Source organism: Callionymus lyra, chromosome 19 (assembly GCF_982586985.1).
Source record: "Callionymus lyra chromosome 19, fCalLyr1.hap1.1, whole genome shotgun sequence".
Classification (NCBI taxonomy): domain Eukaryota; kingdom Metazoa; phylum Chordata; class Actinopteri; order Syngnathiformes; family Callionymidae; genus Callionymus; species Callionymus lyra.
In genome coordinates, this window is record NC_141836.1 from 3,866,770 (window position 1) to 3,891,323 (window position 24,554).

The 24,554-nt window shown below is 45.2% G+C and overlaps 4 protein-coding genes across 8 annotated transcripts; 2 read left to right on the forward strand and 2 right to left on the reverse strand.

Moving 5' to 3' along the window:
• Nucleotides 1–1,695: 1,695 nt before the first annotated feature.
• pan2 (poly(A) specific ribonuclease subunit PAN2) lies at nucleotides 1,696–8,420 on the forward strand. Of its 3 annotated transcripts, XM_087781722.1 has the most exons (26): nucleotides 1,696–1,766; nucleotides 2,191–2,490; nucleotides 2,564–2,733; nucleotides 2,904–3,024; nucleotides 3,114–3,191; nucleotides 3,249–3,519; nucleotides 3,740–4,085; nucleotides 4,162–4,258; nucleotides 4,330–4,449; nucleotides 4,511–4,630; nucleotides 4,885–5,013; nucleotides 5,093–5,292; nucleotides 5,356–5,504; nucleotides 5,564–5,667; nucleotides 6,264–6,362; nucleotides 6,430–6,518; nucleotides 6,574–6,718; nucleotides 6,774–6,911; nucleotides 6,966–7,025; nucleotides 7,083–7,173; nucleotides 7,233–7,390; nucleotides 7,452–7,595; nucleotides 7,658–7,837; nucleotides 7,907–8,000; nucleotides 8,069–8,260; nucleotides 8,321–8,420. In XM_087781722.1, exons 2-26 carry the CDS (start codon nucleotides 2,206–2,208, stop codon nucleotides 8,356–8,358), a joined length of 3,618 nt encoding a protein of 1,205 aa, XP_087637848.1. In that variant the 5' UTR covers nucleotides 1,696–1,766; nucleotides 2,191–2,205; the 3' UTR covers nucleotides 8,359–8,420. The 3 variants fall into 3 exon arrangements, with proteins under 3 accessions (XP_087637848.1, XP_087637846.1, XP_087637847.1); XM_087781720.1 differs by having other exon boundaries at nucleotides 5,093–5,504; nucleotides 6,774–7,025; XM_087781721.1 differs by having other exon boundaries at nucleotides 5,093–5,504; nucleotides 6,774–7,025; nucleotides 8,324–8,420.
• An 11-nt stretch (nucleotides 8,421–8,431) lies between these two features.
• On the reverse strand, nucleotides 8,432–18,789 carry spats2 (spermatogenesis associated serine rich 2). Of its 3 annotated transcripts, none has more exons than XM_087781723.1 (13): nucleotides 18,678–18,789; nucleotides 16,721–16,895; nucleotides 13,379–13,458; nucleotides 12,551–12,659; nucleotides 12,024–12,073; nucleotides 11,583–11,805; nucleotides 11,359–11,520; nucleotides 11,161–11,296; nucleotides 10,740–10,798; nucleotides 10,430–10,539; nucleotides 10,267–10,369; nucleotides 10,061–10,200; nucleotides 8,432–9,427 (listed from the first exon to the last, which is right to left on the reverse strand). In XM_087781723.1, exons 2-13 carry the CDS (start codon nucleotides 16,743–16,745, stop codon nucleotides 9,203–9,205), a joined length of 1,422 nt encoding a protein of 473 aa, XP_087637849.1. In that variant the 5' UTR covers nucleotides 16,746–16,895; nucleotides 18,678–18,789; the 3' UTR covers nucleotides 8,432–9,202. The 3 variants fall into 3 exon arrangements, with proteins under 3 accessions (XP_087637849.1, XP_087637850.1, XP_087637851.1); XM_087781724.1 differs by lacking the exon at nucleotides 18,678–18,789 and adding an exon at nucleotides 18,425–18,442; XM_087781725.1 differs by lacking the exons at nucleotides 16,721–16,895; nucleotides 18,678–18,789 and adding an exon at nucleotides 13,582–13,722.
• A 1,454-nt stretch (nucleotides 18,790–20,243) lies between these two features.
• Nucleotides 20,244–22,064, forward strand: pym1 (PYM homolog 1, exon junction complex associated factor). Its single transcript, XM_087781727.1, has 3 exons — nucleotides 20,244–20,449; nucleotides 21,008–21,101; nucleotides 21,349–22,064. Exons 1-3 carry the CDS (start codon nucleotides 20,419–20,421, stop codon nucleotides 21,806–21,808), a joined length of 585 nt encoding a protein of 194 aa, XP_087637853.1. The 5' UTR covers nucleotides 20,244–20,418; the 3' UTR covers nucleotides 21,809–22,064.
• Nucleotides 22,065–22,487: 423 nt separating this feature from the next.
• LOC148059012 (transmembrane protein 198-like) lies at nucleotides 22,488–24,476 on the reverse strand. Its single transcript, XM_087781729.1, has 5 exons — nucleotides 24,347–24,476; nucleotides 23,729–23,949; nucleotides 23,081–23,650; nucleotides 22,904–23,016; nucleotides 22,488–22,829 (listed from the first exon to the last, which is right to left on the reverse strand). The coding sequence occupies exons 2-5, from the start codon at nucleotides 23,853–23,855 to the stop codon at nucleotides 22,701–22,703; spliced, it is 939 nt and encodes a 312-aa protein (XP_087637855.1). The 5' UTR covers nucleotides 23,856–23,949; nucleotides 24,347–24,476; the 3' UTR covers nucleotides 22,488–22,700.
• Between the last annotated feature and the right edge of the window lie 78 nt (nucleotides 24,477–24,554).

Below are 24,554 nucleotides of genomic sequence, written 5' to 3' on the forward strand. Positions count from 1 at the left end.
AGATTCATAAACTGCTGGACTGTTTTATATCGACAACATAACGTTGAATTATCGCCTCAAACATCTGTATTCTGACAACTCCACCCACAACATAAACTTTTCCTGCTCATCCCCGGGGACGACCACACCTGCAGACCTCCGTCTCCCCCTGAAATCATCCCCCCTGGATGAACTCAGAAGTGGGCGGGGCCTCAACTCTGTGAGGAAAACATGACGTATCTGGCAGCTGCTGAGGGCCCCGGCTCAAAATATTCATTCCTCGGGTGTAGAGACCCCATGACACCTCAGTAAAGAAGACATGATTGACATGTTCAGGTGATGGTTTCCATGGCAACCTGGAGTGTCAAGTTAGTGTGAGTTGGATGTGTGTTGAGTTGTGTAGATGGTCTTTAAGTGTTCAATAAAGTGTGTCGTGTGTGTTTGGACAACCTCTCACGCCCGTTTCCTCACAGACAAGAGGATCAACACGACCTTGGACTTGAGGTCAAAGGTGGACTCAGACGCACAGACGCACACATCAGGAATCCTCGCACAGCTGGTTCTCATGTTCGCTAACAGCGACGACATCACGGGCGCGGCAGCAACACCCTGCAGCTGTTGACGCCATCTCTGTTGTGCGTTTTCTCAAGGCCGCTGCAGCCTCCGACATAAACACGTCCAGAAAAACGTTGGCCATATTTAACCGTGCAAATCCCTGCACAGCCCATGGGCGTGTAAATTTAGACGGTTGTTCGGGGCTGAACCTTCTGAGTCTGTCGTCAATATCTACGTCCGTCTCTGAAACAACTGGCTTTAACGAATGAACTTCTCTGAGTCTCTCACAGACGACCAAGCTGCTGGTGTTTACACCGATTCATCACCATAGAAACCAACAGAACCAAACAAAGGTGTCGCTCTGGGTGTCCTGAAGTCTACAGAAGCCTCTCCAACATCTGCAGCAAGATCTGGAAGCTATTTTCCCGCGGATGACGAAGGACTGACGTCACAGTCTTCCCTGCAGGTGGGAAGACGTAGTTTACTGGCGGAAAACCAGTGAAATACATTTATTACAGTTTTTAAAGTGATGTAGCTCGTGCAGGCGAGTAAACAACTGCAGTAACTAGTGTTTACGTCATCGTTTTCAAATGACAAAAGGAATGCGTGACTTGTGTGTATTTGGCGCCCTCTGCTGGAGAAAACATACGATCTGGTTTATTTTCTATCGCCTTTCTTAAGTTTATCTTCCTTAAAAGACATCAAACTATGACATGTGTAGCTCTGTGTTGGGTCTGGAAGTATATTTGTAATGTGTTCTTCTCGGACCAGCGTGCCAACCTTTTTTCATTTGTTTTGATTTTTTGGATGAAGAATTTTAATTGTGTAAAAAAAAGGTATTTAGAAAAGGTTATTTATTTAAAAAAAAAAACAATTTCAACCTTTCAATATAGCCAAACTATGACATTTAAACTGGCTAAATATCATCTTTGCAGTTTAGTGTCAAGCAGCAACGAGCCAGTATTTGGCTCCCTCTATTGGTAAAAGTATAAAACATCGGCTGATATGCTTGAATTAAAACATTACACTTTAACATTATTGACATTTGAATAATCTCTTTTGTATGCATTAGAATTAATATAGTTGGATGGATAAACTCAAACGAGTTTCTACTTGATTTTAAAAATTTCCGTAATGTGACCCGGTAGTGATAGCCATACAGTGACCCCGGAAATAGATTGTTGTTGTTGTTGCCGCTGCAACGGGTGATCAAACTAATTCTCCAATGATCGGTAAATCGTAGTAATTATGTAAAATGTTTAATTTGTTTTTTAGAGGTGTATGTTTAATGTGCATTGCACGATTGTAAATACGCTTAGCATTAAAGTTAGTGGAGCATGTATGCAAGCTAGCCGGCGAGCTAACACAAAGCTATATAAGTTTTCATCGATTTGCAGTTTTATTAACGTTTATACACAATATGCATGCTGAACAAACATCGTAATACAACAAAAACAGAACAGCAAACTAGTAGTTTGCACGGTATTTCAGTTTTTGTTCACTTTGTATTATATTACATACAAATGAATAGATATTTGATTCAACTGAATGTGTGGTTGATGTTGTAATTTCTGACGTTCTGTTTACCATGATGTTTGACAATATTTTTTTATACTATACTACGCTATCATATTACAGTTTTGTTTCTGCCCACAGCTCCTGACATACAGAATGAACTTTGACGGTCTGGAAGCGGGAATGGCCGATTATCCAGCGGGCCTCCATGCCCCCCTGGACCCAGGTCTGGAGCCTTCCATGGACCCCCACTTGAATCCAAACCTTCTACAGGGTGTGGATATGGACCCCGAGAGCTTGGCTGTGCCAGGACCAGAACAGGTCCACCTGATGGAGGGAATGTTCTCCGAGCTTCACAGCGCCGTTTCAGAAGTGGGAATTCCTGTGACGGCATGTCACTTCGACTTGCAGGAGGAGATGTTGTGGATGGGAAACCACAGAGTGAGTTCTTAATGTGACTTGCTGCCTCTTGTTTGACTGGTCCTTTCTTTATTAACTATTATCCTCTCTTCAGGGTCACGTGACCTCATTCTTCGGACCGACGATGGGCCGCTACTCTTCATTCCAAGCTCACTCAACAGATGACATTCGACACATTCAGAGTTTGGATACTGGTGTTCTTTTCCTGTCCAAGAACAGCCTCAAGTGCTGCACTCGTGGAGGACTTGTTATGTTCGACTTCCCGTAAGTTACACACATTTTGTGTTAAAATCTACCCATAAAGTATCTACTGAAAGAATCTTGGGAATCTATATTTACGTTTGTAACATTTGGTATAATCACAGTTCCTCCACTTTAGTTGATATTTAGCATAGTCATGCCATCATACTTGAGCCCCTGATCCTGTGATGCAGGATGGAGGAGGGGGCCGACATGCACAGCCTGCTGATGACTGACACCAACACGCTGCTGATGGGGGGGCTGCAGAACTACGTCACAGAAATGGACTTGAATTCTGTTCAGGAGACTCAGAAGGTGAAAGTTTGTCTCCATTATTTTTTTTTTGGTTTCACAATCGCATCTGCGACCAAATCCGAGGTTCTAAGTTGTGTTGTTTGTGTCAGTTCTCGTTGGAGCTCCCCGGGGTGGCGATCATGCGTCAGACGGGTCGTCACTTCTTCTGTGGCCACACATCAGGGAAGGTAGGAAGCAGCGTTCGTCACGTCCGTCGTCCATCTCTGACATGCTGTTTGTGTCAGATCACGCTCCGAGACCTGCGGAGCTTCAAGATGGAGCAAGAGTTTGACGCCTTCTCGGGCAGCCTGTCGGATTTTGACGTGCACGGTAACCTGCTGGCGGCGTGCGGCTTCTCCAGCCGCGGTATGAACGGTCTGGCCTGCGACCGCTTTCTGATGGTCTTTGACCTGCGAATGATGCGCGCCGTCACGCCGCTGCAGGTTCACGTGGACCCGCTGTTCCTGCGCTTCATTCCCACGTACACGTCGCGCCTCGCCATCATCTCGCAGACAGGTTCGTTGTTGACATGTCTGGAAGTTTGTAGCAGTGACGCATCTATGGAATTTTATAATTGTCATCAGAATATTGAATGTTGAATTTAACAGTTTTTCTTTTCAAGCATTGAATATATATATATATTTTTTAATAGTTGAATTCAATATTTTGTAGGTTGAAATGTTGAATTTGTTTTTATAATTAACAGAGTTTGAAATTCTTACCTTCGTTCCTGCAGGCCAGTGTCAGTTCTGTGAGCCCACAGGACTCGCCAACATGGCCGACATCTTTCACGTCAACACGGTCGGCCAGCTGCTCATGAGCTTCGACGTGTCGTCCAGCAAGCAGGCGTTGGCCTTCGGGGACTCGGGCGGTTGCGTTCACCTGTGGTCGGACGCTCCAGAGGTGTCGTACAACGACTACTCCCGGGAGACGGAGTTCGCTCTTCCGTGTCTGGTGGACTCTCTACCGCAGCTGGACTGGAATCACGACTTGCTGCCTCTGTCCCTCATTCCCACGCCGCTGACCAGCACTGAACCGCTGCTCTCGGACTGGCCCGCCGCCCTGGTCACACCCAGTCCCAGGTAAAGTCCCGGAGAGGTTGAACTGGAATATAGAGGCAGATGTTTATGAGATTTCTAAACTAGAGCTTCTTCCTAGACGAGCTCCTCCATCGGACCCAGAAATCCTTCGCACCATGAAGACCGTCGGCTTCATCGGCTATGCTGCAAACCCTCGAACTCGCCCCCGAAACCAGGTCCCCTATTTTGACTTACGAACAGAAGGACGAGAACTTTGTGAATAACAATCCATACTCTGGTCCTTCAGGTGCCGTACAAGATCAAGGATGTGGAGCTGGATTACGACAACTACAATCAAATCCCGGAGTCTCCGATCGGACGAGACGAGGAGCCGCACCTCTACATGGTTCCGAAGAAATACCGCAAGGTTCGACGTGAACTTGTTGAACAAAGTGGTTCAGGATGTGATGTGAGCTTTGTCTGATCAGGTGACCATCAAATACTCCAAACTGGGTCTCGAGGACTTTGACTTCAAGCACTACAACAGAACCTTGTTTGCGGGTCTGGAGCCACACATTCCCAACGCCTACTGCAACTGCATGATCCAGGTACTCCCACTAACGATCAGCTGTAGTACTCAGAATACTACACATATATACTTGTTCCTACAGTATCTCATTATATCGTATTGTTGACTCTCTAGTGATACGTATTATATCATCAGATTCTTGAATTTACACAGTCTTAGTAAACACAAAATGATTGTATAATATTTTCATGTGTATAATAAAGTAGTAAAACTACTTCATGTACCTGAATACAACTGAAGATGACAACAGTCTTGTTCTGGTGTTGTGTGCAGGTTCTGTATTTCGTGGAGCCGATCCGGTGTCTTGTCCAAAACCATCTGTGCCAGAAAGAGTTCTGTCTGGCGTGTGAGCTCGGCTTCCTCTTCCACATGTTGGATCTTTCCAGAGGCGACCCCTGTCAGGTACCCGAGCTCAATCCCCCAGCCCCCCAAAACACGCCCTCGGACCCTCAGGTTCAACTCCCGCTTCTCTCCACACCAGGCTAGCAACTTCCTGAGAGCCTTCAGAACCATTCCGGAAGCTTCCGCTCTGGGTCTGATCCTGGCCGACTCGGACGAACAGACGGGAAAAGCTCGACTTGGCCGACTCATCCAGAGCTGGAACCGCTTCATCCTGACCCAGCTGCACCAGGAGACCCAGGAGCAGGAGGGGCCGCAGGCCTACAGGGGGGCCAGCAACAGGTCCGTTCCCCCTCAGTGTTCTGATGTGGATGGAGAGACTCACTGGGAAGCTCTGTGTTGCAGCTCTCTTGGCTCCTCGGGCGAGTCCGTCATCGGGAAGCTGTTCGGCTGCGAGGTTGAGAACAGCAGCATGTGTCGCTGCGGCAAAGAGACGGTTCGCTCGTCCGTCAGCCTGCTGTTCACCATGCACTACCCAGAGCACAACTCCCAGGGTGAGTGACCTGATCAGAGCGGTCGACGAGACGATGTCACGCCCGTCTGTCGTTCACAGAGAAGATGAAGGAGTACGAGTTCGCGGAGATCCTGAAGAGAAGCATCTGTTTGGAGCAGAGCACGCAGGCCTGGTGCGACAACTGTGAGAAATACCAGCCCACGGTCAGTACACACACGTACACACACGTACACACACACACACACACACGTACACACACGTACACACACACGTACACACACACACACACACGTACACACACACACGTACACACACACACACACGTACACACACACACACACACACACACACACACACACACACACACACACACACACACACACCGAATAGAAATTTAATAAACACATCTTGACTACATAATGTGCGAATGAAAATGTTTGATAAATGAATTGCTGTAGTGCAGAATCATGTTATACATAATAAATACTCCATTTATTTATTTGGTGACTCATTTTTATGTTTTATTTATTTATGAATTTAATTAGCATTTACTCATTCAATTTAATACTACATTTGTATGGAATGTATCTCACTTCACTTTATTTAATAATATATTTATTTCATTTGATCAATTTTGGTCCCCATTAAATAGTTATTTTTTAAATGAATTAGCTTTTTATTATTGAATGAAATACCAGATATTATTATATAAAATCATGCTTGATATAATGACGTGTTTATTTCATTCTGATCCTCCATATACAAGATGTCTTAATGAGACCCGTGTCGCCCCCTGCAGGTACAAACGAGGAACATCCGCTGTCTCCCAGACGTGCTGGTGATCAACTGTGAGGTGAACAGCACCAAAGAAGCAGAGTTCTGGAGGGTCCAGGCCGAGGTACTCCTGTTGCTCTCGCACATCAAGTCACTGACAAGGCGGTGAATTGAACACGTTATTGTTGCAGTTCTCCTTCAACAAAGCCAAGCAGAAGGAGGCGGCCGAGCCCGTCGTCCCCAAAGAAGAGCCGCCGATGCCGACCGAGTGGTGTTTGGAGTAAGATCGTCCGACTGCGAGTCTGTGACACGTGTGTAACTGGTGACCTTCTCAGCGGCGAGGACTTCAGCAGCATGGAGGGCATCACCTTCGCCACACGTGCAGAAGACATGCGACACGTGTGGATCCCCCTGACCATCAAGATGTGCGTCAGCAAGACTCAGGGTCTGGAGGTCAGCAGCTGGACGGGCTGCGACGAGGTGAGCTCGGATCGGAGCTTCAGGATCAGAGACGCTGACACGTGTGACCCCACAGCTGACCACGGAGGAGGAGGACGAGGGCGCCGCGCTCTACGACCTGGTGGTCACCGTGCCGCACGTCCTGGACACTCGCACCGGCGGGAACCTGGTGGCTCACATCAAAGTGGGCGAGACCTACCACCAGCGCAAAGAGGTGAGTCTGCTCCGCCTCAGCCAGAACCACGAGTCACAACCTTGTTCGTTTCAGGGCGTCACGCACCAGCAGTGGTACCTCTTCAACGACTTCCTGATCGAGCCCATCGATAAGGTGAGTGAGCTTCTGATCACACTTATTGATCACTGATCATTTTTATCTCCCCGCCAGACTGAAGCTACTCAGTTCGACATGAGCTGGAAAGTTCCCGCCGTTTTATACTTCGCCAGGAGGAACTACCACAGCAAATACGACCTCAAAAGTAAGACACACTCGGGTTCCTCCGCCACACACACTCACTTCACACACTTGTGTCTTCAGTCAAGAACCCGATCGACGCCAGCGTGCTGCTGACCGAGGCGTCTCTGGCTCGTAAGCAGAGGAAGAGTCACGCCACCTTCATCCCTCTCATGGTCAGCGAGATGCCGCAGGTCGGAGATCTGGTCGGTCTGGACGCCGAATTCGTGACACTGAACCAGGTCAGACACGACTCGTCATTGTTTAGTCGAACCTTTCCACTGATCACGAGCGACTATACAGGAGGAAGCAGAACTCCGCAGCGACGGGACCAAGTCGACCATCAAGCCCAGCCAGATGTCGGTGGCGAGGATCACGTGTGTGCGAGGTCAAGGTCAGAACGAGGGCGTGCCCTTCATCGACGACTACATCTCCACCCAGGAGCAGGTGAGCTGTAGATCTCCTCCATGTACGATGCCCCAGTCCTAACAGTCATGTCCCCCCACAAGGTGGTCGACTACCTGACCCAGTATTCGGGAATCAAACCCGGAGATCTGGACGCCAAGATCTCCTCAAAGCACCTGACGACACTCAAGTCCACGTACCTGAAGCTCCGGTTCCTCATCGACACCGGGGTCCGCTTCGTGGGACACGGTCTCCAGAAAGACTTCCGGGTCATCAACTTACTGGTGAGTGGTTCTGGATCAGGGGGTTCCTCTGATCCGTGATACTCTGCTGACCGCCGGACTCTGTTGAAGGTTCTGAAAGATCAAGTGGTCGACACGGTCTACCTGTTCCACCTGCCACGCAAGAGGATGATCTCGCTGCGGTTCCTGGCCTGGTACTTCCTCGGTGAGCCAAGACTTCTCAAGGCCTCTCACTGAATTACTGACCCGTCATGTGACGTCTCGATCTTCCAGAGTTGAACATTCAGGGGGAGACTCACGACAGCATCGAAGACGCCCGCACGGCCCTGCAGCTGTACAGGAAGTACCTGGAGCTCAGTCGCAGAGGCGGGTCCGACGAAGTCCGGAAGGTATTGAAGGGTCTGTACGAGAAGGGCCGGCAGCTGGACTGGAAGGTTCCCGAGACAGAGTCCAGCGATACGCCAGGTACTGGAAAAGTCATGTGGTAAATACTGCGGCTGCTGAGTGATAGCTCTCGTCTTCCAGCAGGTGGCGCCGTGTTCTCTTCTGTGATCGGACTGTGACGAGGAGCTGCAAGAATGTATTTTTGTTACGCTGTAAATATATCACGTTTACAAAAGACAAACGACCAGAGTCCATATTGCAAACAGTTTATTTGTAAATGAAAGTGTGCCAATCAGTGGGGGAGGGAGGGACAGTTGATGTCTTTGGTCCATAGGGGGCAGTAGAGGTGCGGTGGGAGGACGAGGACAAGAAAAGGCACTTGAGTTTACAGGCGTCTCAGGAACGTGGAAGAGTCTCATGACTGCCAAGTTTCAACTCTAAACTTTGTACAAACAGTCGGAGCGAGGAGAAAGAAAGAGCGATTCCTATTTGAAAGCAACAAAAAGGCAGCGGAACTGAAATCTTTGGCCAGAAACTTAAAATGGAATGTCGGAACTAAAAAAGATACGAGCGCGGCTTGAAGCTCCTGAACAAACTAGCAGCGCTTATTCTACCGGACGGAACCGTTTTAAGATCTTCTCCTCAACAGAAGAAAGAAACTAGCATTTCCACAATCGTCGCAGAGAGAAGGTAAATAAAAGTTCAGGAATATTGAAGAGCTTAAAGGGAAATCTTTGTTGATCGATAAATTAACTTAAAATATGTCAGTCAGTAACCAAGGCGACGGGAAAGCTGTAACATGATTCAAACATTACGTGTGGAGGAGCCGTCGACGCTGAGATGATGTCTGAGATGCTAACGCTCGACTCACCCCACGCAGCTTCACGTCGCTCGATTGAGACTCCTGAACCACTGACGCGCGCCACGAGAAATCTCAGGAAGGATGTAAACTTGTATTAATCTTCATCACTGGGGAGGGGGTGTGCAGGGGGGTGAGCGGAGGGCCGTTCAAGCAGCGGGGTGTCATGGACAGTGAGTCCGTGGGGTCCGCTGAGGAAGCCCGTTTTGAGATGTGGAGTAGTGGGCGGGGCCTCTGTAGCTGTTGGGGTGCTGCTGCTGCTGCGTTGTCGGCGCTCCGTCGGCGTGGTAGCGTTGGTTTCCACGTCCGCCGGCGTTCCTCTCGTGACCGCCGCCGCCGTTGAAGCGAGCGCCGCCGGAGTGGAAGGTTCTACGGTTGCCTTGGAAAATCTGCGACACGGTGAGACGTCGGGGTTTAAGAAAACATCGATACACTTGAATATTTCAATGTTTATTTGCACAATACTGAATAATGAATTCAATACTTTAAAAAATATATTATCTTTGGCTTTCAAATCAAATTTAAGTTTTTTTTAAATCATAGTTCTTTAATTGTTAACATTTCAATGCAAGGTTGTGTAAAATAAACAGTTTTTTATTTATTTAATATTCATTCAAATGTCCATTTTTGTTTTGCAAATAAACCTCTGGCCACTAATGGCAGCAGTCATTACATCATCCGCAACTAAAGTAACACCTAAATCCTGTTAGATTCCAACGATGACTGAGGACGAGAGGATACAGTCGTCTCCAGCAGCTTTTAAAACTGATTTTTGGACATATTTTGGTTTGAAAACAAATGAAAGCAGTTACGACTTCGTCAAGAGTCATGTGGTCTGTAAATACTACAACACCAGAGTCAAGTACTCGACAGTACTACACATATATTGTTCCTACAGTATCGCAACATATCGTATGGTTAACCCTGTACTGTGATACAGAGAAGGATTCTCAACAATACACATCCTTAGTGAGATGCAAGACTTGCGTTACTATTGTGTTGCGGATCAAAGTCTTGCTTACCTGTTTGGTCGGCGGAGGGCGGTGGTCGCTGCCTGCACTCTGAGCAGGGGGAGGAGCTTCAGGCTGAGCGGGCGCCACGACGGAAGAAGATGTGGAGCTGCAGCGAGAACGATTGGAGTATCCAGTACGAGGGTGGTACACTGCGAGAGGAAGAGGTGTCAGCGAGTGTATTATGCAGAAGAAATACAATTAAAAAAACCACTCACCAGATCCAAAACTGGTGATGCTGGACTTCAAGGGCTCCAGGTCAAAGGTGAATCTGACCGCTTTCCCCAAATCTTCGTCGTATTTGCGTTCACTGACGAAGTGCTGCGAGACAGACATTTGTTTGTGGAACTCCTCTAAGCCGGTTGGTTAAAGGTTCAGTACCTTGATGTCGGCGCGCAGCTCCGTCAACTGGTTCTCCGACATGTTGGCCGACTTGTCCGTGAGCCGCCGCAGCTCCTCGGCCCGTTTCTGCCTCGCATCCAGAACCTTCACTGAAACACCCGAACCCATCGTTAGTGACACCAACTTAACTCTGTTGCAGATACTCCCTCGTGTGGAGCAACAGTGTCATTTCACCTTTTCAAAGAAGATTAATAACTTTTGCTTTTGGTTTGTCAACAACTTCCCTTCTAAAGCAAGACAGTCATGTGATCCAACAGGCGAGTCATGTGACTGAGGAAACAGGACTTACTAGATTCAGCCTTCACTTTGTCCATCTCTGTTAGCAGCGTCACTTCTCGATCCATCAGGCTGGAAGACAGGAAGAGAGGAAGTGATGCAGAAGGGCAGAAAACAAGCCCTTCAATTAATCTTTCCTCAGATGTTTATTCTCGTCTTACCTTCCTCTCTACTCACTATCCTTCACCATCTATCAGAGTCTGGTTGTGTGGATGATTCTGCCTACAGCTCTCCTGACTCAGCTTTTGTAGAAACAAACGTTTTTCTGACACAGACGTCGGACTCTGTGGCATCATTCTATCAGAAGGAACTCTGTCTCTAACCACATGGGGGCGCTAAAGAAGACCATAAGACGCTACGTGACTGTAATGAGGAGTAAACCTAACAAAATAGCGAACAATCACAGAGACTGACGGACGCACGTCGTGACTCACCAGCTCTGCAGCTCAGCGAACGTCTGCTTCATCTTCTTGATAGACGAGTCCATCTCCTCCTTGACCACGATCCTGTAGCGGCTCAGAGACACGGTGCAGCGCTGCAGGTCCTTCATGGAGCGCTCGATGTTCGGAGCTGAAGAGACCAGCTGTCAGTCAAAGAGAATCACCGGCAGACTCGTTCTGTTAACTCCTCACCTGTCTTTTTGTTCCCGTGCTGGCTGTCGTCCATAGATGGCGCTAACGAGGAGCTGCTGGGATGTGCATTTCTGTGTCTGGACTTGTTGACTCTGGGAGGGGGGTGAGTGCGCCCGGCCTGTTGTGGGGAGGGACTGGGCGCGCCGCTTTCTGCTTCTACCCCTGAGACCACAGACAAAGTTCGACCTCCATCTCGTCCTCCGCCATTTTGTCATCCAACTCACCGGGGGTCTCGGATGTTGGCGGTTCAGAGTCCAGCTCGGACGCGTCCAGGGAGGCCGAGTCCAGCTGCTCGCTGAGAGAATCCAGAGACTCTCCGTCCACCACGGAACCGTTAGCGTGGAAGCCGTTCGTCTCGTCCTTGACCCCGTCAGGTGACCCGGCCTCCAGGGTCGTGACCTCTGCCTCCATCTCCGCCTGGGGCTTGGGCTTCTTTTTCCTCTTGGGCTGAATGAATGGTTAGTTTAGAACAGGGGTCTCACACTCAATTCTTCAGGTTGTTAACCTCACGTTTTACCACGTTTGACAGATTTAATTTATATTTAGTTAAGTTAGTTTTATTATTTGAGTGGTTTGACTATGAATTTGGACCATTTTGTGTCTCATTTTTAGTTTTTGGCACGACTCCATGACTTAAATTTAAATAAAACAAAAAAGATAATCACCTTCTTCTTTCCCGTGACGCTCCACTCCTTCAGGATCTCAGAGGCGCTGCCTGCAGGCGACGAGCAAACAAGTGACTAATGAGAATGAAACCACATCAGACGCTGGGCCTGACGTGCAGGGAGGAGCGACTCGGGTCACACCTGCCTAGTGACACTAGCAACATTGGACACACGCACTGTCATCATCATTGAAAGAACTCATTATAAAACAGGCGTGAACCTTTGTCAAAGTGAAACCAGCCATTTGAACTTCAAAAACTGGATCCTGTTCAAGTGTCCTTGAGCGAGAAGCTGAGCCTGACGACTCCAAGCTCAGCAGCTTCAGGAACAAATGAGAAGAAAACGTCTTCGTCTGCTGCTCGAGGGAGTCCGACCGCCCGCGAGAGTCAGGTGAGCGTGACCTGGATTTAAGCTCGGCGGGCTCCAGTGACCGGACCATTCAAAGAGTCATTGTCCAGAGCAATGCTGCAGAACCGGTTCCGAGTGCGCACCGAGGGAACGGGTCAGCGCCCGTGACGTCAACTCACCTTCGAGGAACGCCTGCACCGCCTTGTCGACGCAGTTCTCGAAATGTTGCAGCACCAGGACGATCTCGTTGTTGCTCTTGTTGGGGACCACGGCTCGGACCGCACTGATCTGTGGACACAAACACTTGAGATGTCAACTTCACAGCAACAAAATAAAAAATCCTTCAACGAGAGAAAGACGGTAGTGAATTAAGATCTCAAACTATCAACCCTGAATTACATGTTCAATTGAGAAGAACGTTTAACAAAGGATTCAACAAAAGAGGAAAAGCAGCGTCTCTACTTCTGACTGATGTGCTGCAGATGACAGGTGTTTGATTGACGACTTTATTTTCTACAGCAGGGATGTCCAACCGGTTTAATCTGGGCATCATATTCACGGACCGATCTTCATCATCAAAACATTTTTTCAGTAGTTTACAAGGCTTTTGTTTTAAGCAAACTTCAGTGTCTTGATGCGTGAAGAGTGGCAGGCTAATGATACCTGAGAGAACATTATGTTGTCAATCAAAAGTTTCCCCCCCGGTCGTGATGTTGACGGTTTTAACCCAATTTTTAGATCAATACAAACAGTTAAAGCTTCTGGTCTGATGACCATCAATCAAGACGTGTTCAGGAAGATTTAATCAACAGGAAATCTAAAGTCGTGTCATTTGAACTCAAATTAGATTATTTTTCTAACAAATGACAGACATGAACTGAAGCACTTTCCATGCATAAGTAAACCAAAGGTGGAATCCATGAATGCAAAGTCTCCGCCTTGACTACCAATATTTGAAATTGATTTATTGATCCCTTGGAAAAATACCTGAGAAATGAACACTGTACCTTTTCCTTCATGCGTTCGGTCGTCCCTCCCTGTGACATCACCATGTTGGAGCGAGTGTCGAACACAACACTGGATGCTTCTGGAAACACAAAACGTCGAGGATTCATTTGCCTGACAAAATCAGCGATGACGTCCATTGTAGATGAAAATGCAGAGTCATGTTTTTACACCGAAACTGTTGATAAAGAAGCACGAAAAGTACCATGGAGTTATCTTTCAGAAGTTGTAAAGAGAAACACGTCTGCCTCGTTCTGTCGTCACATGCGTTGACTGTAGTCTACAGGATAAGAAGTCAAACCACCTTCTGTCTACGGCAGTACTTGACGAGGTCCACGGAGATGCGTGTTCAGTGGCTGTCAACAACTCTGACAATGACTGCCAACAACTGTTTCTTTAGACGCCTCTGTCACGTCACTGTTGCCATTTATAGAACAGGATCGCGCAAGTGACGATCACTCAGGTATGTCTGAAGATTCCAAAAATAGTTCAAAGAAGGAGGAGCGTTGAACACGGCGAGTCAACAACTGAAACTGTAGTGTAATTGAGCTGATTTGCAGAAATGTAAATGGCTCTGACGAGGCCGGCCTCACCTGCACAGGTCACCTGAGGACCCACCTGTAGTGAGAAACTGTTTCCTTTCACATAATCCCACATCAAACCGGACGTCACACATATCAATATCACATTTACGGACAGAACAGTGCGATGACGTCACTGTTCATGTCAGCAAGACCTGAAAGTCAACAAGATTAACTTTCCGTTTCCAACAAATGAAACCACTTTAGACTGAACACAAATGATTTACCAAAGTAAACATGAAGACAAACTCGTCTGAAAGACTTTATGAACAGATAATTCCCACGATACCATTTATACTTCATTCATTGTTTATTATTATTATCCTCATTCTAATTTTGTCTACAACCACGGGAAATTGCATGTATCCACGCATGTGTAACAATATGTAAGGGCGAATAAAGCTGCTCTTGAATCTTAATCACACAAGACACAAAAATCCATTCAAAATAAATGTAAAAATGTCAATAGAGAGAAAAAAAAGAAGCCAATTCTACGAACCAACACCCTGTAATTACAATGAGGAAGCTGTTAACACGCCTTAATCGTGTCAGCTTGTGAAGTTAATCCATTAATGTCATGTTTCATCAATTGTAAAAAGGTGACAAAATAATCGCACAAATCTTTATTATCCCTCAGGTGTTTCCACAGCTCAGCTATCTTCCGCTTCCATGAACCTAAATAGTTGTCTTGCTCTTCTAAAATAAAATCATATTAGAAATAACTGTTTCAATGTTACTTTACCTAATAATAATAATGCTTAATATGATGAGAGTCTAAAAACGAAACATATTGACATGTTATAAATGGACTAAGATTCCGCTCGGGCAGAACATTTGTGACTAATTGTAGGAATGTTTTCAGTCAAAAGCTCTAAAGAGTCTATATATGTCTCAAACATGGGAGAGTGACAGGTGAGCCTCCAGTTGTGTGACTGTTGACGTGTGAAGAGTTAAACTTCCTCTGCACGATCTTCTTCTCGGTTGGACTCCTTCAGCCAAACAGCTGTCGCTGAGCAAATGCAAGAATGAGAAGGATGTGGACCTTGACGTGCAGAAGTGATGACGTCACAGCTGGAGTCAAGTTTGTAAATAGAATTATTTAAACATGTTGAGTGACATTTAAGTTTTGATTTAAGCGACAAACCTTTTACTCTTTTAAATGAAGATTCATCTTTGTGTGACTTTGTTGCCCGAACAGAATGATGCCATTAGTTGAGCAAACAAACCCTTCTTTGTGGAGATTTTATTTTCTGTAATCCAGTTAAATTTCATATTCAATTAAACCGTTTGCAAAATCTTCATACGACAACAAGCCGTCTGGAACAAGAACAATTAATCTGACCGTTCCAGCTGGTTCTCCACTGACCATCAGAATAACAGACGCCATCAAAACTTTTGTTTGTCAATACTTAACCCCATACTTGGAAGTAGAAAACAAAGTCTTCAAACTGCCTCATTGTGCAACATCAACATCTGACTGACACCGTTATTCCAGGATGGATGTGACACAGTTACACGACTTGAAGGTTTATGTTGATATTACTATGCCATTGTTCTACCAAGTACACTTTGACACCTAAATGGCAACTAGTGTGTGTATTTGTGTGTGCGTGTTGTTGTTGTTGGTGTGTCAGTGTGTGTCTGTTTTTAAAAAACTCTATTTTCACTGAACTAGAAAATGATCTTAAGCCCCGCCCACTGAGAAGATTTTTCTGGAGATTAAACTTTGTTGACCATAGCCACACCCCGTCTGCTGTGATTGGTCAAGCATGGAGGTTTGTCACCACGCATCATTAATCCATCTCCAAGGGACTCGTTGTAAAAACAAAGTTGGGCGTGATTACAGCTGGCTGGAGGAGTGAAGCCATTATTATGTCATAATGGACTCTCGTAACCTCTCGTTCGCCCCGCTTTCTGAGCAACTTTATAAAGTAATAAATTGAAATCATGGTCATGATGAGAGACTTACTGTAACTTGGAGAGGAAGATTTTAACATTTACTACATGTAAGAAGAGTTTGTTTTTTACAATAGTGGTCATTTAAGAGTTTTGTTTACAGTTAAAGTTAAAATTATCTAAATGACAAGTTTTCAGCAAAATTACAGTGACATCTTCAAGTGCTACTCAGAAGGCGAGACGTAAAAACATGTAAAAGAATTTGTGCATCTTGTTAACAAAGAGTCCAAAGTTGAAATCAACATTTTAACGACGGGTCTGTTCCGTGAGAGGAAACACTAATCAAAGGCTTGGGAGGATCTGTGACCTTTGACAGGTTTTATCAGTGAGGAGACAAAACAAGTTATTTTAAGGAGCTGCAGAGAATGTTTTGTAACAATGTGGTAAATATATATCAATTACAATCAGATCCATTGTCAACGGTAATGCCAGTTCAAACGAGTTAAACCACGACCCATTCAAGTGTGAACACGAGGAACCGAAAGCTAGTCGACACATTTCTCTGGCAAACAAGCTACATAACTTCAACCACAAATCTATAATGGCTCTGCCTGTGAATCTAATTGCTATTATTTTAAGACATTTAAATCAGTCGGTAACCTCAACAAGATTCTTCATAGTCTCCTGGGATTAAGAACAAGTACCACATCTGGATCTCTACATGAGACCACATTCGAGTCTTGTACAAGGACACTTTGAAACTTCTTGAAAACATTTTAAACAACATGGTTGTCGGTAACCCTTTAACATTGTAGGTTCACTTCAGGTCTTTAACAGCGTGTTCAGGACGATGAAACAAGCACTGACCTTTGCGGCTGTTCTTCTTCGCCATGGTGTCGCCTCGATCAAACGAAGCCGGCTGGTGATCCTGAACTTCTTTTTCACCGTCAGGTTTGTTCACACTGCCAATAGTTTCACTGGTGTTGTGCAGAATCGAGAGTCAAGCTCTGGCTCAAATAGTTTACCAGGGTCTCGGTCAAATCTGTTGATGACAGCGGCAATGGAACATGTTTAAAAACTAATTTACTGTGATCAGCTTGAGACTTAAATGTGCTAGTCCTGAATTTAGTAAGCCTTAATGTGACTATACCATCAAAATACTATTGCACGTACCATCCACACACACAAACAATGTATTCAGACAGCAAAATGCCAGCTTCAAATTAAACAGTGTTCAGAGAAAAGCAGGACAGGAAGACACTTTCACTTCATCAGAAGATGATTGAGTTGCAGAAACTGAGGCAGAAACTGAGAGTCGATGCCAGCAGGTGACAGTGACATTATCTCTGAACACAAAGTGAAAAGGTTTTAAAGTCCCCGGAGACTCGCACCCCTCCCTCTCAGTTCGTTTCACACCAGATTCCTCCAGAAATGAAACCGAGTTGGGTGAAGCCACACCCCCGGACACGGAAGGAGCACAGCAGCCGTCCAGGATCTCAGCTGTTTGTCAAAAGGGCGGCAGGAGCCCGGGATGACTGACAGGAGACGAGTTCCTAGCCGGTGTCACGAAGATGTAACATCGAACAATGTGTGGCACCGACACTCGCCGCATCAACGCCAGCGATTAAATATGCACCAACATCAGAGTGACAGGACCAACATGGCAGAACAAACCCGGGGATCTGGAACGTCAGCAGCATGTCACTCGTGTTTACTCGGAGACTCTTGACTATGTTAGCACTTCAGCCAATGAACTTGACTGATGAATTTAAATGTGTTAAAGCCCTAAGAAACCGCTTAAGCATCCACTCAATACTCATTTTTAAATTAATTTATTAACCACTTGCTGTTGGATTTGATTCACATGAAAGTTTTCTATTGAGATACATCTCAGCAGCTGTTAGTTTGGAAAATGAATTCTTAGTACATACTATATACATATTTTGAGGATTTAAAATGCATTAAACCTGTTCAATCTGTTCAACTTTGAACAATAGTGCTTGCAAAATCACGCCGGCCATGTCTGGACTTTGACAAACCGTAAGTGGGATAAGCACGCCACAGTAACATTGTGTGGATTGAGGAATATTCTCGGCCGCTGCCAGAGGTGAACTCGGTGAATGTTGGCTATTCAAGTCCAATGCCAAGTCAATGTCAACACAAATGTCCACACGTATGTCAAGTTTATATTACGAGCCGTCAAGATGTTCCACTCTGAAGACATTTGGTGAATGTTTCACTTCTCTATAAAGATTTATCAGGTCAGGCTTTATCTAATCTCACTTTATGATGGTGACGACAGTGGCCACTTATATATATGTACATTTGAACATTGATTTAAAGATAATAGATATCCCATATCATTTGCTAGGATTCATTTATGTCACAGATAAACTAGGAAGCAAAGTGACTATAAAAAAACGATCATATTTATATCTGAAGTGCTGCATTAATGTAGTTTGTGTTCGAGTTCAAGGAGAATGTCACATCAACATGGATCTCTGTTATTTCACACAATACGCTGAGTTCTCATATTCCTCTGGAGAAAAGAGGCTACAGTTAGCTCACCACCTTTGTTAAACAAAGCCCCCCAAGGTTCTCCTCAACTACTCCTGCACCGGTTCATTCTTCTCTCTTTATTCCTCGAGAAAACGGATGGAAACATCCAGAATGTTGTCTTCCCTCCTCCAGGAGACGTCGTTGTCGGAGGATGCTAGCGGGGAAGCTAGCGCGCTTCTCTGACATGGAAAAAAATAATTCTTGCGTGGAGCAAACAGTTCCAGCACTTGATACAGAAGGACAGATGAGAATATAAAACACGTACTTTGCTTGGTTCGGGGAGTCGAGGAGAGTCGAGTGGAAGACAGCGAGCAGCGGTTCGTGAGCCGTATTTGTACCTCGGAGCTCCGCCGCCTTCAGTGCCAACAAGTCGGCTGCTGTATTTTCCTGAGCAGGCTCCAGCCGGGTTGCCAGGTCCTTGAAGGAGGAAATCCCCCCTTTTAATGAATCACGCAGGTAACCCCGAATGACCATTTTGTGGTTTAATGTTAAACTCTGATGAGACAAATGGGATTAATAAGTATAGTTGTAGGGTAAATTTACCATTTTAAAAAAGGTTTAATTTTTTTTTAATGTGGGGTAAGAAATCTTAATCTGAGTCTGGTTCTGCTCAAAGTTTCTGCCTTGTAAAAGTACGTTTTGATTTGAAAATATTTGCTTAGTTATTATGAATATATTCAAACATTTGATCTGCTTTACTCTTGTCAATAATTCACTTGTTTCCTTTTATGTGATTTATTTCTGACTCTGTCCTTAGATGTTTTTGTATGACGTCAAAAACAATAACACACATTTAACCTATTATATATATAATAATCACGTAGGTGACCCCGAATTACCATTTTGTGGCTTCATTTTTAACTCTGATAAGCCATAATGGTCTTGATACGTATTGTTATAGGGTAAGTTTACCATTTTAAAATGGTTTTAAAAAAATGTATGTGAGGTAAGAATTTGGAATCTGAGTCTGGTTCTGCTCAAAGTTTCTGCCTTGTAAAAGTACGTTTTGATTTCAAAGATATGATAAATTATTATGGATTTATTTAACCATTTGATCTGCTTTACTCTCATCAATAATTTACTTGTTTCCTTGTATGTGATTCATTTCTGACTCCGTCCTTAGATGTTTTTGTATAACTTCAAAAAACTACAACAAACATCTAACCTATTATATAAATAAATAAAACAATATAATAGTTTAAAAGGAAAGATGCCTTTATTCAACCAAAAATATTTCTTAAAAACAAAATACTAGAGAAATTGTTGTTTTTCTATTATAAAAAATAGCAATATCTTGTGTCTGCCCCAGGACATCGTTCACAGCTGGGAGGGAGTTATTAGAGAACCTAAAATGTTCTACTCTGAGTCTCTCCTCGATGACTGAGCTTCTATCTTGAAGAGAGAGAGAGTAGGAGACCCTGGAAATAACTTCTTTTTTTTTTTAATCTGTGATCTTGTTCTTTAGGCGACTACAGGCTGGTGACCAAATGTATAAACAGAGCTTTGTATTTATTTTCATTTTAAACTAGAATTCAGAATTATCGTAAACAATTTTCAGTTCATTTATTCAAATTCATTCTTATTTTTGCTGCATTATTGAAGGTGCCTTTTTATGTTGTGGAAGGTGGAAACTACCTACTTTGTGCATGTATATTAAACAGCTCCAACCATGGTGTATTTATATATATATATAAATATTTATATTTTATATTTATAAAATCAGGAAGCCTTGTAAACATTTTATTTAATTAAATTACATTACTTTTCTCACTATCTTCTCCAACCTGGCAACCTAAACTCCACGTCGTCATTTCCGAGGTCGAAGAAAAAAAAAAGTGTCTCGTTTGTTTTGCTCACTCGTTCACCTGCACCTGCACCGCCCGCCGGGAACGAACGCACTCCCACAGTGTTGTGTTGTCACTTGTCTCTCACGAACTCTTAAAAAAAACACATCTGGATCGGAACCGAACCAGTGACCTACTAGTGAGAGACTGAATCGAACCAAGATGGCGACGCCATATGTAACGGACGAGGCCGGTGAGTCATGTGTCTCCCGAGTGTCTCCATGGAAACCTCGGTTGTTAAAAAAAAATATACGAATATAAATCTTAAAGTGTGTTTTTATTTTTTTCCCCTGGATGTTGTTCAAGTGTTCAGTTATGTTCTGTGTAGCCGCTGTGTTAGCCGCCGAGGCTAGTTAGCATGTAGCATCATTCATAATAGCATTGTGACAGCGGAGCAATATTTTTAAAATCGATAAGTTAGATCAGATCTCTTATCGATTTCAGAAGCGTCCATGATGGACGTCAGAGAGTGAGAAACTATTTTAGGAAGATACGTGATACTAAGTTGTAGTTGTAAGCAGGGAAGTGACTTCGCTTTGTAGCAATGTTTATGTCATGAATAACTATTTACTATAAGAATTAACTTCTGTTCAGTCACTCAATACACGTCACAGGTTGTAAATACGTCAGTAAAGGTCGAGGTGTTGAAATTACAACTATTTATGTCACCTTTCATAGGTTGTATTTTATAGATGAGCACTAAATGATCATGTGGTGTTTCCTCTGACATTTATTCTGAATTATTGTTCAGGCAAATTCATCGCATCCACCCAGAGGCCTGATGGGAGCTGGCGGAAACCGCGGCGCGTGAAGGATGGCTACGTCCCACAAGAAGAAGTTCCAGTGTACGTTTTTAACCACTTGTACCAATTATCATTGATAATATACTATCTACTTTGTCCGATGATTTTTGAGTGGCCGCAGTATTTGCATTTAAATCCCAAGTAAGAGTAATCTTACTTAAAACCAGTTTGAAGGAACTAATCACACATAGTAGTGGCTGTACTGACGGAATATAAATAATGAGTCTGTTTGAAAATGATAATCAGGATTACCTTTGCTTATAATGAATATATATTTTACCTACTATAGCTACGAGAACAAATATGTTAAGTTCTTCAAGGGCAAACCGGATCTGCCTCCGGGTATGAGCGAGCCCGCCGCCTCCTCGGCACATCAGAAGATCCCCGGCTGCAGCGACGACGCCTCCGGACTCTCCAAGTCGGCCAAACGCAACATGAAGCGCAAGGAGAAGCGGAAGCAGCAGCAGCAGCAAGGCGACGACGACATGGGAGAGGTGACCGAGGCCGTGGAGGCCGTTTCCATCTCTGAACCTGCCGCGGCGCCGGAGAAACGAGAGGAAGGCGAGGGTGGCGAGGGTGACAAGGCGAAGAAGATGAAGAACTTGAAGAAGAAGCTGAGGCAGGTGGAGGATCTGCAGCAGAAGCTGGACTCCGGAGAGATCAAGTCGCCGTCCAAAGAGCAGCTGGACAAACTGGCGCGAGCCGAGAGTTTGCGGTCGGAGCTGCTGCAGCTGGAGAGAGAATCCTGAGCCCAGAAACGTCTTTGTGACAAAGGACACTAATGATCTGATGGACACGGTCTTCGGACTCTTTGGAGACACTTTGGATACGCGAGCAGACGTCTGCAGACCGACTGACGTTTGGACCTCACACACGCTTTGGTCATGATGAATTCATTTTTAGAACTTTAGCAGAACAACCACACACGTCTGACCTCCACACCAGAAAGATCTCATTTTATATGTACAAACAGTCTTTTGTTTATAAGAAATAAATTCTCCTTTTCCTAAATACAGTTTTTTCACTGACATCATCACATATACATACATTTACTTGTATATATTACAATATGAAACAATTTTTGGGATCATCTTATTTCACTGTTAAATAAATCATATATAATATTATGAAAGATTAACTTTATCCTGAAATGAGAGAGGGATTTTTTTCCCCTTAAATATGTCTGAAAACTAGTTTTTAACTCCTTAACCATGTCTTATATAATGCATAAACAAGAATACATTGACAGTGACTATTAACATGTTATGACTCCCTTATAATGTGGTTCTTTTGCTGCTTTTATTGTGGCTTTATCCGCTTTCTGCAGTGGTCAGTAGCTATCAAAATGAACCAGGGAGTTAAAAAAATATAACGATGAAAAAAGTGAAGATGCGTTAAGTTGGTAAAGTATTGACAAAAACTAGTACAGGCATTGTAAAGAGTTTATTTTACATTCTTTTTTGTCTTAATGTTTAAAAATCTAAAAGTAGGTTAAAGTGAGCGGTGATATTTCATCTCTAGAGGGAGACAGAGTCGCACATCGACGTTCTTGTCCATGAACTTCTCTTAGTTCTTCCTAAGTTTAGCCTCAGTCTCAGAAAACAGTAAGAGTCCTTGTGTTTCATGAAAGGTTGCAGTTCCTCAGACGGAGAAAAGTGGCGAGCAGGTCAGTGGAGCCGTGGATCTGGTGTCAAAGTCTGTGAGTGTTTGTGTGCTGATGCCGGAGGATCCCGTCCCGCTCTGGTTCTCCTGCAGGATCCTCAGATAACTCTAGTAGAGGCAGGATCACAAGAGTGAATAGAGGAATCACTTTAAGACATGTGACTGTGTTGCTCAAGACTGACCGGGGCCAGGACGTCTCCTGTGTAGCGCTGCAGGGGTGGAGGTCGCCGGTTCCGCCGAGGTCGTCTCCTCCTCGACTCCACATTCTTTGTCTTCCTCGTGCGTTTTTTCTTTACTGGATAGAGATCAAAGTGAGTGGAGGAAACGTTACCATCATCATCATCATCATCACCACTGACCTTCAGGCTGTCCTCTGGCAGTGACGCTCCACTGCATCACTGCCCCGATCACACTCAAACCTGGAACACATCCTGCAACCGCCCAGTGGAACCAGCAGAGGCGCTGCTGAGCCATTAATCCATAGACCTCTAACACCTGCTCAGGTGAAGAGAGCGCCCCCACCAGGTAATACACACACATCACAGCAGCTGTCGCTCCCAGCACTGACGTGTAGACGACCAGGAACACTTTCTGGCACAGCGGCGCAAGGACGGCTGTGAGGATGCTGGTCGCCATGACGACACTGAGCGGCGCCCAGTCCGGGGTCAAACTGCAGAACTGACTGAGGACCATGAGGAGGAAAGTGGAAAGCAAGGCGCCCAGTTGGAAGCCGCTGAGGAGGAGTCCGAGGATGGGGATCAGCACGGCGCCCAGACCACAGAGCAGAGCCACACCCAGGCCCACCCCGGCCCGGGTCCAAAGTCCCAGCTGATCCGACACCACAGGCTCTCTGTAGAAGAAGACCAGGGCAGCGCCTGATCCAGTCGTGAACCCGGAGAGGAACAGAACCAGCTTAGAACATCGAAGACCTGAAGGGACGGACACAAAACCAATATCAAGAGAAAGTCGATGATGACTTTTGACACCTTGCTGTCATGGATACGCACCAAAGAAGCAATAGATGAGTCCCACTATCAGACCCACACAGCAGACGACGGACGGAACCACCTCCAGCTTCATGTGCAACTTGCAAATGTCCACGGAGAAGGACTCGTCCACAAACGTCTCAGCCATCGTAGGTCACCTGGACAGCTTCCAGCAGGGACACACAACAGGAACAGGAAGTGTCTGATCCAAGAAGGTCCCTCTAGTACTTCCTGGTTCCGATCTGGAACAAGAGTCTCGGGTAAGACATGATCTCAAGAAGGGGTCTGTGTTGGTGAGTCAGTCACGGCAGGTGGATCCGACAGGTGAGATACAGTCTCGCTTCACCTTCACGGTCACGTGATTAAATCCTTCTATCTACGTCTGCGACTCGTGTCGTCCTCATCCGTCCTCTCGACCCGTCCACCTTCTCGGCTGAACCAGATCAGCTTTTTAAAAATTAAAGTGTTCCCTTCTCAGAGTGAGTGGACGCACACTCAAACACAACTTTCCTTGTCACACTCTTTTGCACACACTAGTACACACACTTGATAGGATCTCCATGTACGCAGATAAGAGTGAAGAGTAATCATGCGTTTCATGATCATGAAAAACAAAACAGAAGGAAGAAGTTGTCGTACCTGCAGCGACTCATGTCCTCTCTGTGTCACTCTGGTCCACCTGTCTCTGTTCTCAATCTCATGTGAGAACCGGACCATCTGTCCCAGCAACACCATCTGTCCCAATAAGACCAAGGCTGCCTGCTTTCCCATGATCCTCTTTGAGCCACCTTCAGCTTAAGTCTGTCATCCACTTCCTGGTCAGGTATTTCCTCCTCCCTTCACTTGG

Bases quoted from the DNA above. Each gene is read 5' to 3' on its own strand.
- pan2 (XM_087781720.1), top strand. From the start codon at position 2,206: ATGAACTTTGACGGTCTGGAAGCGGGAATGGCCGATTATCCAGCGGGC. The intron at 7,026-7,082 runs GTGAGTGAGCTT...TCTCCCCGCCAG, and splicing joins TGATCGAGCCCATCGATAAG to ACTGAAGCTACTCAGTTCGA. The intron at 7,596-7,657 runs GTGAGCTGTAGA...TCCCCCCACAAG, and splicing joins ACATCTCCACCCAGGAGCAG to GTGGTCGACTACCTGACCCA.
- spats2 (XM_087781723.1), bottom strand. From the start codon at position 16,745: ATGGCGAAGAAGAACAGCCGCAAAG. The intron at 13,459-16,720 runs GTCAGTGCTTGT...TTGTGTTTCCAG, and splicing joins GAAGAAGAACAGCCGCAAAG to AAGCATCCAGTGTTGTGTTC. The intron at 10,370-10,429 runs GTACTGAACCTT...TCTGTCTCGCAG, and splicing joins AGCTGCGCGCCGACATCAAG to CACTTCGTCAGTGAACGCAA.
- pym1 (XM_087781727.1), top strand. From the start codon at position 20,419: ATGGCGACGCCATATGTAACGGACGAGGCCG. The intron at 20,450-21,007 runs GTGAGTCATGTG...ATTATTGTTCAG, and splicing joins ATATGTAACGGACGAGGCCG to GCAAATTCATCGCATCCACC. The intron at 21,102-21,348 runs GTACGTTTTTAA...TACCTACTATAG, and splicing joins CCACAAGAAGAAGTTCCAGT to CTACGAGAACAAATATGTTA.
- LOC148059012 (XM_087781729.1), bottom strand. From the start codon at position 23,855: ATGGCTGAGACGTTTGTGGACGAGTCCTTCTCCGTGGACATTTGCAAG. The intron at 23,651-23,728 runs GTGCGTATCCAT...CCGTCCCTTCAG, and splicing joins ACTCATCTATTGCTTCTTTG to GTCTTCGATGTTCTAAGCTG. The intron at 23,017-23,080 runs GTCAGTGGTGAT...ATCTCTATCCAG, and splicing joins TGCCAGAGGACAGCCTGAAG to TAAAGAAAAAACGCACGAGG.